Genomic DNA, 13,582 nt, shown 5'->3' on the forward strand with positions numbered 1-13,582 from the left:
TGTGGTATATTCCTCAACAACCCCACGAGCAAGAGTACTATTGCTTTAACAAAACCACTCTTAAGCAATATAAGACCTGCAGCTCTTTTTTGCTGTGACTCTTTACTTTCGCTGCTGTCTAAACACTCCTGTAATTTATAAATGTATATGCAGAATAATGTGACAGACTAAGAGAAGAGAGCTGAAGCATCAATATTGTATGTAATGAGAGTGTATATGTAACAGACGTGGTCTTACAAGTTCCGTCAGAGGTATACGGGCATCCGTCCGCTCCCACGGGGAGTCAAACTCACCACCTCTGACTTCCCAAGCGCCACCACTACTGCAATTTTTTCAGTTGAAAGATTGACTGAATACTGGATTACTGGGATTGGTCGAAACTCACCCATTATCATTCATTGTGATCGATTCTGCTCCAATTCATGGACTGCAATGTTACTGTCAGCCACAGGGGGTGGTATAGGTGTAATAATGAACATGCCCTAAGCCTTCTACCAGTAAAAATAGTGATGGGGTAGGTGCAAAGTGATGCTTAGGTGGTACTGGGATGACAGTTTAGCCAAATCTTAATTTGTGGTAACCCATCATAAAATGTACCTTGGTGGAAACTGCTTTGATGTCAGATAGCCATTGCTACCTTGTTGACCAGAAGGTTGTGTTAATAAGTTTTTCACTGAATGTCCAAGCAACAAAACGATAACAAATTAAAACAAAAGAAACTGCTTTTGCATCCTTATGACGAATAAAGGCAAAATGGCTTTGAAAATGATGCAACTGATAGAATAGCATGAAGCAAGTTTGTCTTTTTTTACTCTTGTTTATTGTCGTCCTGTAAAGTAACAGTATTGGATGGAATTTTTCAGAAAATCTAATTATACACACTTCATTAATAGTTTATGCTTAATACCTTATCGTTATCAACATGTTATCATTCTCATCTATGAGAGAATATTTAAGGCTGAAGCTGATAGTGATCCATGTCTTTGACTTCATTGTGAATATCCATGAGGTTGTGGTCAGGATAGATCATTCTCCAAGGTGGCAAATTTTACTTTGAGAGGTGTATTCATGTACATGCATGTGTGTGTGCGCCCATGTACAGTACCAGTACACATTTTCTGTCCAAACTTTTGACTGGTACTGTATGTTTAAGTATGTGTGTGTGTGTGTGCGTGTGCATGTTTTTATGGGGCAGGGTTGAAACATGGTTGTTTGCGGGTTGCAGGTAATAAGGTTGGTTTATAATCCATTACTCAACATGTCGGGCTACAACTGAGAATCAAAATGTTGCAATGATAGTTTATACTCAAAGTTACTTTATCTCTGAACTACTTCACTCTGGTGACATTGCGACGGTTATCCTGCATGTTGCAGATAAAAAGTACCAAACTTGCCATGGTTATTTGAGAGCAAGGCTCAGGATCCAATACATGAATAGACGTTCATGGATATCTTGATAAATGTAAAATATTAGGCTCGTTAGTAACTCTGTTAATGGATTTCTTAGTTGTTTGTAAAGTAACAAATTGTAATATCAATTTGGAGAGGGAATAAAGGCAAGCATGTGTTTAATTATGAATTGTCAAAGTGGAGGGGCAGTACAGTGTTACAACCTGCTGTCGCTATTGGGTATATACTTTTGAATAACAACAATTACATCTTTGAAGTCATCCGACAATAGAACGTTGGTAAATCGCCCCAAAACTGTTGCACGACATGTCAAGCAATGGGGTCTAAAATAGCCTTCAGTATGTGGTGGTTGAGGCCTGGTTTAGAGCCTGGGCCATGTGTCATGTGTTATGGACAGGGTTATGGGTGGGGCTACACCTCGCTCTGCTGGGTGAAGTCCTCAGACATGCTGTTGTACTCGCTGGCCCGGGTGCTCATTCCCAGGTACTGCTTCAGGAACTCACTGAAGCGTTTCTGGTTGTTCCACTTGCGGGCAGATTTACGAACGCCAATAAACCCTCCATAACGCTTCTGGAACGACCTCCCTGGGTCCATCAACTTCCTGTAACCGTGCTTCCCTTTGAGAAAGCCCCCAAAGCGCTTTGACAGGCTCAGCCCTGCTCCTTCCTGCCCCTGCTCCATTGCAACTTCTCCCTCCACCCCTTCCCCCTCAACTTCCTCCTCAGCCTGGGGCTGCTGCGAGTTGTAGCCAGCGGAGCCTGCAAGCTGATTGTTCCAGCTGTCCAAATCCAGCTGGTCCAGGCCGAGAGCATGGGACACCTGGTCGTAACGCTGAAGAGTTGGCCCATACAGGAGTCCCTCCTCCCCCTGTTCTTCCTCTGCTTCTGGTAGCAGAGCTTCCACCCGCTCCTGTGCTCGTTTTAGCATGGTGCCCCTTAGAGACAGGGAGGGGAACTGTGATGCCACAGAGGCCTTGCGACAGAGGTCCCAGGTGTATGCTGAAGAGATGCTGCCCTCACACTCCACCACACATACCTAAGAAATGCAAACACAGACAAACACACATGCAAACACACAGACTGTGGTGTTAAAGCTACATCACTGAATTTGAAAAACTAAAAGTAATTCCATGTTTACATGATGATAAATTCATGAAGAGTGTGACCATACCCCTAACCCTAAGGTCTCAGAGTACCTGTGTGAATGCACCCTGGCCTGGTGCAGATGTGGATTTTAAAGTAACAGAACGAGAACATGAAAAACTCAGGGAAAGAGAAAGACAGAGAAAGCAACAACAAATTTAACCTCTTTACTTCCTTTTACCCTCATCTGTAAAACTCTCAGTGGAGATGTTTCAGTGCGTCAGAATTGAAATGGACACCACTTTCACAGCTAACCTTATCTCTGACACCTTTTCTCCAGCTCAAGGACAAGCACCAAGCCCGAGAACTCTATACGCAGGAGTGTTTGCATGTATGTGCTTGTGTGTGTGACGCCAAGCCCAGACTAGTCGACCAGTAGACGTCACAGCTGCTTTGGTTTTGAGACCAAAGAAAGGGATGAGGGGTTAATTTTATTATATTATTATATTCTTAGCCATTACACTCCTTCAAGGTCATGGTCAGCAAAACAAATTTTCTTTTCATAGTCCCGGATGCAAAAGGGAATGACAGCAATACAAACAAACACAGAGCTACGGAACAAGGAGGGGGCAATGGGGGGGACTTGTGTGTGTGTTTGGGGGAGGGGGGACATATCTATCCTCAGAAATCAATTAGTCAACACAAATTAAAACTAAAATGCCAGGGGGGTAATTTCATGAGTCAGAGAAAGGGAATGAGGTATGAGAAAAGGGCAAAGGAGATAAGGGGAAGAGAAGAGTGTGGTAAAGTGATTAATGGATGGATGTGGAGATGTGGGGGTGAGAGTTTGGAGGCTAGAGAGGGATAGAGACTTTGAGATTAGTGACACTGGTGATAATGTCTCTTTATTGACTCTTACAACTTGAAAGTGAGTGTGAAAATGTGTAATTAGTGTGTGTGTTTGCATGTCCATGTTTTGTATGAGTGTGCACAGCTGATGTCTAACCTGCTGCTCTTTCTTGATTGTCATCCTAAATAGTCGCTGAGCTCATTGGTCATCAACTCAATAATTCTAAATGAGTGTATTAACTAAAGGGATTTGATTGAATAGTTTTTTCTTTCATAATCTATAACAACATGGTTCGCCTGGTCTTCAATCTACCCAGACGCTCCTATGTTACCCCGCTCCTCATCTCCCTCCACTGGCTTCCCATCACGGCTCGTATCAGATTCAAGACCCTGGTACTGACCTTTCGAGCAGTTCCCGGGACTGTACTCGACTACATCAAGTCTCTCCTCCAGCCTTACCCCCCCCCCCCACCCGCTACCTACAGTCTTCTTCTGACAACCGTCTGGTGGTCCCACCGCTCAAGATCGCCCGGTCCCAACACAAGCTTTTCTCCTGTCTGGCCCCCCAATGGTGGAACCAACTCCCCACCTCCATCAGAGACACTGACTGTCTCCCCACCTTCAAGAAAAGGCTCAAGACGCAATTGTTCCGGTAGTACAATGGCACCTAAGGCCCTGTCACACCATAACGTTCTGATCAACTTTCTATGACGTAAGAAGAAACGTTGGTAATCGTCCTTGGTCGCACCAGAAGAGCGTTATGTGGACGCTGGTGACGCTGGTAATCGTCAGTAATTGTCGGTGATTGTCGGAGAACAAAAACGAAAAGTTTTGAACAGGCACAAAAGTTCTCATGGAGACCAGCGTTCTTCAACGTTTAATTTTAAATGCTGGATAACGCTGAAGAACTTTTGTGGAACGTTTGACTAACGTTGAACGCGTTTGGCTATCGTTAGTCAGTCGTTACCCTAGCGTTCCTTTTCATCGTTTGCTTTCGTCACACGTCGTAGCGACCCAGTGACACGTCGTCACACGCTAATAGTTTTCAGGGGTGTCTTACTTGGTCGCTGTTACACGCTCCTCATGCGTCAGTCCCACGCTAGTCATGCGTCATAGTCACACGTTAGTCACACGCCAGTTGTGTCCACCTCGCCCTAGAACGCTCGAAATTGAACGAGTAGAACTTTCAAAGAACGTAATGTTACGGTGTGACGGAGCCTTTAGGAATGATTGGCTGGACCTGATGTTTCAGGATCACAATGACTCTTATTGAGAGTCTCGTTGCTCTTGTTGGTTAGTTGTAACTGACTTAAAACTATAGTACTTGCTGTGTAACACATTTTTGTTGCTTGCTTTTTAATTTTTTTCACAGGTACACCTTTGCACTTTTGAGGTTCATGTTGATAAATTGTTTAATTGTAACTTGTTCAACTACATGCGCTTATGGTTCTTCCCTTTGTGACTTGTTTCGTTTTCACAATGGATGCGTCATGTTTTGGCTACCCGCAATGTTTGGGGCTATCTTTGTTGTTATTATCAGTGATCTATGCACTTTTGTAAAACCCTTTTTGGAAGTCGCTTTGGATAAAAGCGTCTGCAAAATGCATAAATGTAATGTAACAACATAAGGAGAACTGAGAGGGGGACTGACAGGGCTTCGCTGACCAGGATTCAGACCCAGGTTTGAGGTTGGAGTATGTGGTTTTGTGGCCTTAGCTATGGCCTTGAATGGGGCCATGTAGTCAGTAAAAAGAAAGAGATGAGAGACTAAGAGAGAGACAGAGAGAATAAGGGCCATGGGGCAGGTTATCTCACCATGATGTTAAAGTTGAGTTCTTTTGGCAGAAGCTGGGCGCAGGAGAAGCATTCAGCCTGGCAGTTACAGTGCCCAGGCACACAAAGACAAAGCAACAGCAGTGCCAACATAGGACTCTTCATAGTGGTGGCACAGCGGAGAGAAGACAACCTGGTGGAAGGAAACAACAGCAGAGGAGAAGAGAGGTAAATTTGAGGTACAGTAGATAAGGAGAATACAAAGGTAGGATAGAAATAAGTAAAGAGACTGGATTGGAGAGAGGGGTAGATGTGAATGTTTTGACTTTTTACCTGCTTACATTATCAAGCAGGGACAAAATAACATGTGAGGACAGTCAGAGGGATATTGATACCAAGAGAGAAAAAAATGAAAATACATAAGCAGTGAAAGAGAGACAGACAGACCGACAGAGAGATAGAAAATTTGAGAGAGAAAGAGTGGAAAGAATGACATAACAACAGAAAGGCATATAAAAAGACAGATAAACAGCATAGTTCCTCGTTGAGTCTCCGTCATTGACGTTGAACCAAAGACTTGTGAAATTATCACAAAAAACTGGGCCCATGCACCTCATTAACCAAACTCATCATCTCCTTAATGGAACCCTGAAAAAACTTAGAGGGAGGGGGCTTATTAGTCAGTTTTAGATTTAGAATTGATTTGAAAGAGATGGGAGATTCACAGACACACATGTAAACAAAAGACAAAGGAGGCATACACTATTGTATACATAATATCTGTGCGTTTGTGTCTTAATTCATTCATTCAATTAATGTATTTTGATGCTAATGGGACATCTACAAACTTTCTTTTGAATGATTTCCTTAGAATGTTTTGTAATTGTTGATTACCTGGATATAACTGAATAGTCATCACTGGACACTAAACAAGAAAAAGGAGGTCTGTTTCGTTTAGCTACTGTTAAATGAAACAAACAATGCAAGGCATTGTGTGCACCTCTCCCTTCCTTTGACTCAGCCGTGAAACAAAGGGTGTCTTGGCGGCTCCTTACACAATCAATACTCTCTCTGAGTGAGACAATTTTCAGTGCTGTTCAGAAAAATGTAGAGAAAGAGAAGTTGTCTGACTTAGAGAGAGGGGGGGGAGAGAGAGAGAGACATACGGAAGTGAATTTCAAATAAAAATGCAGGATGCTCAGGTACGAAGACAGGATTCTTGAGGTGGGATTGTAAAAAGCATCTTATTAAATGAGATGAATGGTGTCTACTGTCTGCTAGAGTGAGACAGGTCTGAAAGGAGCAAATCTAATTGGTATGAAGTTTCATCTCATCAGAGAAAAGGAGATGTTTGATAAGTGGTAGTGCTGGATACTGTTGAATATGTGGGATGTATTGAGAGGCCTGTGTGAGACTTATAGGCCAATTGCGACACGTGATACCTCAAAGCCTCAAGAATAGCGTGAGAGGTAGATGCCCTTACACTATGGTGTAGTTCCCCAGCTACTGACTTTCCAAAGCTGAATTTTTTCACTGTTATGCTAAGATAATATTGCCTGTTGTGAGACACAAAAAAAACACTTAACCTCACACACATTAGAGAAACTAGATCATAGCAGCATTCTAAACTAGAGAACCATGTGGCTACACAGAAGCTACATTCTGCCTCCATACACAAGGCATACAGGGGTGAACCCCTGGGGTACAATAAGATGACTAACAGACACACCAGAGGGCTCTGATGACCCAATTACTGGCTTTAATTAACCGGGTTTAATTGATTTCATCATAAATGGTTGATTAAGTGATTACGGAAAGGGCCGTCTGCCAAACAAGATCGCTGCTGGTGGGATGGAGGGATGGGGGGGATGAAATTAAATTTGAAAGTGAAATTGCAAATAAAACAGTTGATAGGTGGAATATCTGCCTCTGTCTGCCTCAAAGGGAGTTACAGCATGCCTGTTCTAACACACATTCACACACACACACAAACACACACACACACACAGCTGTGACGGATTATAGTTGTTGGAGTGGCGTTGTCTGTGTGGTCTACTATCTCTCTCTATGTATCTCTTCATTGTTCTCTCGTTCCTCTCCACCTTACTGGGGTTTTCTCATTATGGAGCGGAAATGTAAAATAAATGCATCAACTGGAGGAAGAAGAGTCAAAGCCGGATTAGTTACGCATGGTTGCAGTGGAAGCCTGTACTATCTGTCCCATTGGCCACTTTACTCATCCTAAAAGACCACATACACGTACTACTAATTCAAAAATACAAATGGAAAGCAATTCATTATTCAGTATATTCTAGAATGCAAATCATCATATTCTGTATGGTCATCAACTTAAAATTACTACACTTACTTTGTCATCATATCTCCCAAACTGCTTCTCTTGAGGTCATCCATTGTGACCTGAAATCTTCCCTGTGTCACCAAGGGGCATGTACAGTCGTGGCCATAAGTTTCGGCAATGACAAATGTTGTGTTTTGCAAAGTTTGCTGGTTCAGTATTTGAGGAAAAAGTTTTCACGTTTCTATAGAATACTGGAATCACAATATGGCACATTTCATATTTTGTAAAGCTTTTTGGGGGCGAACATTTTCAATATATGCAAATAGTCCCCTCTTACACAGCAGTCAATCTGCTCTTAAAATACAATCATAACGATAAGGGCTGCGTTTCCCCGATTCGTGAAGAAGCTCTTAACGCTAAGAGTTTCTAAGGAGCATTCTAAGAGCGTTCTAGAGCGCTCTTAGAACGCTCTTAAGAAGCTCTTAGCGTTAAGAGCTTCTTCACGAATCGGGGAAACGCGGCCAAGGTGATTTCACCTGGCTAAAACTAGTTCACACTTTCCCCTGTGCTGATGATATGACTTACTGAAATTATGTTAGCAGTCATTTTATGCCAAGGCCCAGCAAGCTTTGCAAACACAAAATGTATGTCGCTCCCAATACTTTAGGCCATGGCTGTACATAAATCTATCTAAGAAGAAGTGGAACCAAGTCCCTGTAAACAGATAGCCTCACGTGGAACATCTCTGAAGCTTCTTTGCAAATTCTTTGGACATCACCAGGAAGTGCTGGCTGAACTTCCTCCGAGTTGCCCAACTCCATGACATATCGATCACTGGATTTTCTGCTGCATGCTCCACTACCAGGAATTACAACTCTCACATCACTACAACCCAAAACACAGTGCCTCACAAAGTCAAATATAGGTACACACAGTCCTCTTTTACGGTCCATTTACTTCCACTCTCCAACCTGATATCGACAAAGAATCTCCATCACTTCCTCCCCCCACCTCTTTCTCTCTCTATCTATGTATCTGTCTAGGACCAATAAAACCTCAGGAGATGCACCAGTGAGTTGAAAGAGAGGAGAAGAGCGGGCCATTACCTCCATTACACAACCAGGGCCCTTTGGTTCAGCTCCACGAGTTCAACACAATCCTCTGATTTGCTGCACAATCAATTAATTTGAACTCTTGTCATTTAATCTTCAAATGAGTTTTTTTCCCCCTTTTTATGTTAATGTAGAGAAGGATACCAGTTGTCAAGCTACCTTTTAACAATGTAGACAGGATGGTAACTACACATACTCACAAACACACTCTGCCTAGCACACACACACACTGTACAATGTGGCAATCACTGAGCAATACCGGCATGAGCCACATACAATTTAGGCAGACAACGCAGTCGAGGCAGTTCAAGACAAGTTATTTTCAACTTCAACACAAGTTAAAGTTTGAAAAACAAACAAAATCAGGGTCTTCCTCTCGGTGGGTAAGTTGTAGAAGTTCTCTAACTTTCCACCATGGTCAACAGCGGTCAGCAACAATAAGGCAGAACAAGGTTTCAAACTATTTCTTGGCTGACATCTGGGTCTCACCCTCTCTCTCGGTACTTGACGCTCTTGTGCAAGTGAACTGGCTATTTTTTTACTTTGCTTCCTTACCAATGAGCTGATATGCCCCAGCCATGTGTTTGCTCTGCTGACTGGGACACGGTAACAAAGACACTGTCTGTGCATACTATCCACGGTACTGACTTGGCTAAGGCCATAACACATACACAGGCAACTCCTCTACCCGCTCCACACACATACAAACCCCTGACCTAAAACATGGCAGACAGGATCAATGACCAGATGGATGTTTATGAGGTCACTGATTTACTTTGCTTTAAACTTATTTAATCAATGAGCAGCTCTGGCTTAAACAGGCTTAAATCTTTTTTCACTCCATCCATTTGGGCAGAAGCAAACACATACATTGAGTCAGATCAATGCAGATAGATACTGCTCACTGTCAGACCCTAGGGATCAGTGACATTAACAAATCCAACAGAGCCCCATACAATTGGGTCTCCAGCATTCTGGAGATGGGCCCTTCTATGATTGATCCCGATAACATGCGGATGGATAGGGCTTGCATGGCCAACACAGAAGTATATATTGTATATCTTAAAGAGTGCCCAGTGATATGTGATTTTACAGAGCCTGTAATTCCTTGCATGAAGAGCTGTTCAATAAATCCCTTCTGTTAACCATACACACACACGTTCAGTGCTCAATGTCACCTAGCAATTATCCATGCTTATTTTCATTTGAGTGGCTGGAAAGAGAGCCATACCGGAATCCTTGCCTGTCCTTTCAGATTAAGCTTTACAACACTCCTAAAAATCAAGTGTCGGCACACGCAAATGGAAACAGACAAACTGAATTTGAAAACAAAAATTTACCCTCGGCCCTCATTCCACTGAGGTGAAACTGTGATGCCTCTGTGATGATTAGCCAATAAAGGCTGATAATATTAGTGGGCATGGGTCGTGTCTGGGTGAAGACCAGACATGATGCAGTATGACATGCGTGACGCGTTGTGGGGGATTCTGATAGGAAAGGCAATAGGGGTCAGATACACATTGGCGCTTATCAATATGTCCCTTTAATGATTTGAATTACATTAAGGTGGAACTTTAAAGCAAAGGTGGTTGGTAAAAATTTGATTGTAAAAAGGTGTGAGTTTCAGAGTACAAGGATGTAAGGGCACAAACACAGAAACACACACGTAAACACAGAAAGCGTTATTTAGTGTCTATTTGCCAGGAAGCCCTGGAAGATGCTGTTTATCAAACATACTGAAGGATAATAAACCTAGAAAAGACATAGAATCTAAGAAAGGCTGAAGAAGAAAGAGAGAAGGTGGAATACAGATGAAGGTGGATGGAAAAAGAGAAAAGACATGAAGTGGCAGGAGATAGACATAAAGAGAGAGATAGAGAAAGGAGTTGGAGAAATAGAAAAAGAAGAGAGGAAAACCCCACAGCATGTGTCTATTGTGTCTGGATTATAACATAATTAATCTGATCTCATCTACAACACCCCCAACATCTCTTCAATCTCCAGGTGTACAGCAGCCTCATGATCTTTGATCCCTGTTAAAAAAGACACCTGCTGGCATGTTAGCGGGTAGAGCATTGCTCCTTTCACTTCTTTTTCCTGAAGAAGTAAGACGCCTTCAGATGAGAAGGTCTTGTTGCTGAATGTTTTTTACTGGAATCTTCCTGATCTGTTTTTCAGTAAAGCCTGCTGTTGGTGAACTTGTGAACTCTCTGACAGCCAATCACACTCCTAAAAGGCCAAAGGAAAATCACAATGTACATCGGCAACTGAAAGCTGGGCCTGTCTGCATAAATTTGACAAAATCTGAATGTTAATTTATATATGAGTGTATGGTACATGGAATGGCAACTTAAAGCTATGGTTACCTACTTAGCCTAAATTATTCCTAAAGTGGCAACGTACCATAAAATCATACCCCATTGTTGTTCTAAGTAGAGCCCAGAACAAAAAAAAGCCATTTTTTCCCATAATTTCCTTTCAGATATTTTCATTTTTTGTATGAGTGTGTTTGTATTGTATTTGTATGTTTCATGAATGTGTTTATTCTTTTTTATATCTACTGTGTCCAGGAAACCAAGCAACAACAAAAACGTAATTCCAAAAAGAGCTAGTTAAACTATCACCCAACTAGTACCAGATAAAGCATGTTTCTTAATCACACACTGGTTACTCCTATCTCTATCTGTTCCACCATCCTCCAATATGTGCTGCTGTGGAGGAACACGCCAGGAATCTCATCAAAGTCTGATTTCACAGCTCCCCCAAATCTGAGTCGTGCCGGCCGGGGGAGGCTTTGAATTCTTCTGCCCTGGAGTATAAGTAGGCACTATCTAATTGTCTTTGCATCACTTTAAATTCACATTTACACACTCTGCACACGTTTAGCTTGTTGCAATGTACCTCTTTTCAGTTTAAAACTGTTTCAAAATGGCTCACATCTGCATCAGTTAACTAATAACATTTAGAACAAGAATCCTTGAGAGTTGAAATTAGATACTCAAAAGAAAATTGAATTGTGCGCTTTATAAAACATTTGTTTTGATTGATTCCACTCCTAGAAACACGCATCTCTCTTTTGAAAACATAGTGTCTCCACCGGTCCACCAGAACAGGGTTGAACCCTTAAAATCCCCCCACAGCTTGTCTTTCTCAAAGGAGACCATATTATTCTAACCTCTGTATAATACTAATCTTTCTTTCAGGGGAGAGGCCACAGGATTCTGAGCTCCTCACCTTTCTCACAGGAGAGAAATCCTCCTTTGTCATCTCTCTCCCAGGAGGGACACAACCTGCTTCCAACCTTCCTCTCAGGGAAAGATCCTCCGCTCCTAACCTCTGCCTCTCAGGTAGACCCGTCACACAATAAACTCTCCACTCTACACAGAAATAACCCTCAAATTAAATTCCCCAGACTTAAGTGATTAGATAAACAGCCTTTTAGAATCAATATGAATACGCGTCACTTCAAAGGGAAAGGGAGAAGATGAAGTATTTTGATTGAACTGGAAGAAATCTAGTAATATACTGCAACTACAATGATCATTGTAATGGAGCAATGAATTAAATCCAGAAATAAGTCTGATCCTTGCACTCAACTTGATTGACTTGGGCTGGCTAAATGTTATTCCATGAAGGAAAACACTTTCTCTCCCATTCTTAAAAATACCTGGTTTTATTCAATTTTTAAGCCTTTCTCTGTACATAACTGAGTGAACTATGTGGGTCCATTGACAGAAGTAGCGGAGATGAAAGCCTGTAATGATTTAACCAGTGATGTTCTACTGAGGATTTGGATCTGCTTTTTCTGCCTCTGCACACCTACATACATTGAAAACAATAATCATTTTACAGTATTGAGCCTCAGTGAAGACGCATTGATTCCTAGAATAAACTGAATGAGAATGAGAAAGATGGGCGCATTACATTCTTGTCCTAGTGGAGACAGAGAAAGACAGAGAGAGCGACAGACAGACAGGATGAGAGAAAGAAAAAGACGATGAGATGAAAGAAAAAAGACAGGAATACTGTATGTAGAAAGAGACAGAGAGAGAGACATGAGAGAGAGAGAGAGAGAGAGAGAGAGAGAGAGAGAGAGAGAGAGAGAGAGAGAGAGAGAGAGAGAGACAGACAGACAGGAGGGGGATGAGAGCCACTGAGACAGCAGTTACTCTGGATTTAAGTTGAAACACTCCCGGAAGTCTGTAAACACCTATAATTTCATTATAAACAATTGCTATGTGATCATAAACTACTATAATGTAGTAGTAAAAAAATCAAATGTCATGAAAACAACTGTAATGTAAGTCCCTCAAGGGAAACCTGTTTTGCAAATGCGCTGTCACCCTCTTTGTCACTACCTCTCTGAGTCTCTATCTCAGTTACTATCTGTTCAGGCATGGGACAGACAAACTCAAAGTGAACTGATTATACCTATCTTACACATTTTAAAAACTACAGTCAAAACTCTATGTTCCAAGTCCATTGATTCTCTAAAGACAATACAAGGTCAGAGATGCGACAACATTTCCACCCCAAGTATTTTTAACCCAGAAGAGAAAGAAACAAAATGCCGAGGTTCAAGCAAAATACCCAGTCCTCTCACAATGAACAGTTGCTCACTTCTTTATCATCACTCATGTATGAAAATAAGAATAAATAAAGATATATACATAAAATAATAACTATCACTTTTCACTAATAAGTAATTGAGTAGTGATTTCTAAAGTCAGAACCCAACCGGGGGTCTTACCGATGCTTCAGTAGCGGGGCTTGAGGCGTGGCTCCTGGGAGTCTGGGAGGTGTAGGGCAGTGGCTGTATGTGTCCAGTTGTCCTGGTTCTGTAGTAGTCTGGAACTCTGTCCCCAGTCTGCTTCATTTATGTAGAGGCTGCTGTTAAGCCTTTTTATAGAGACACACCCCCTCCCTCTCTCTATGGTGCAGCCCCCCTGCATCCCCCTCTTTCAAAACTCCCCCCTTTCATCAGAGAGAGAAAGGGAGGGTTGCAGGGGTGTGAGGGAGGAAGGGAGATGTGTGAGTGAAGCTGTAAAGAGAGAGAG

General features: G+C 42.1%; 1 protein-coding gene across 1 annotated transcript; it reads right to left on the reverse strand.

Moving 5' to 3' along the window:
- Window positions 1-836: 836 nt before the first annotated feature.
- On the reverse strand, window positions 837-13,370 carry pnoca (prepronociceptin a). The gene is made up of 3 exons (XM_047031229.1): window positions 13,276-13,370; window positions 5,157-5,307; window positions 837-2,445 (listed from the first exon to the last, which is right to left on the reverse strand). Exons 2-3 carry the CDS (start codon window positions 5,277-5,279, stop codon window positions 1,822-1,824), a joined length of 747 nt encoding a protein of 248 aa, XP_046887185.1. The 5' UTR covers window positions 5,280-5,307; window positions 13,276-13,370; the 3' UTR covers window positions 837-1,821.
- Between the last annotated feature and the right edge of the window lie 212 nt (window positions 13,371-13,582).

Source organism: Hypomesus transpacificus, chromosome 12 (genome assembly GCF_021917145.1).
Source record: "Hypomesus transpacificus isolate Combined female chromosome 12, fHypTra1, whole genome shotgun sequence".
Taxonomy (NCBI): Eukaryota; Metazoa; Chordata; class Actinopteri; order Osmeriformes; family Osmeridae; genus Hypomesus; species Hypomesus transpacificus.

Coding starts and splice junctions, on each gene's coding strand:
- pnoca (XM_047031229.1), bottom strand. CDS start 5,279: ATGAAGAGTCCTATGTTGGCACTGCTGTTGCTTTGTCTTTGTGTGCCT. Junction 2,446..5,156: donor AACTCAACTTTAACATCATG/GTGAGATAACCT, acceptor TGCATTTCTTAG/GTATGTGTGGTGGAGTGTGA.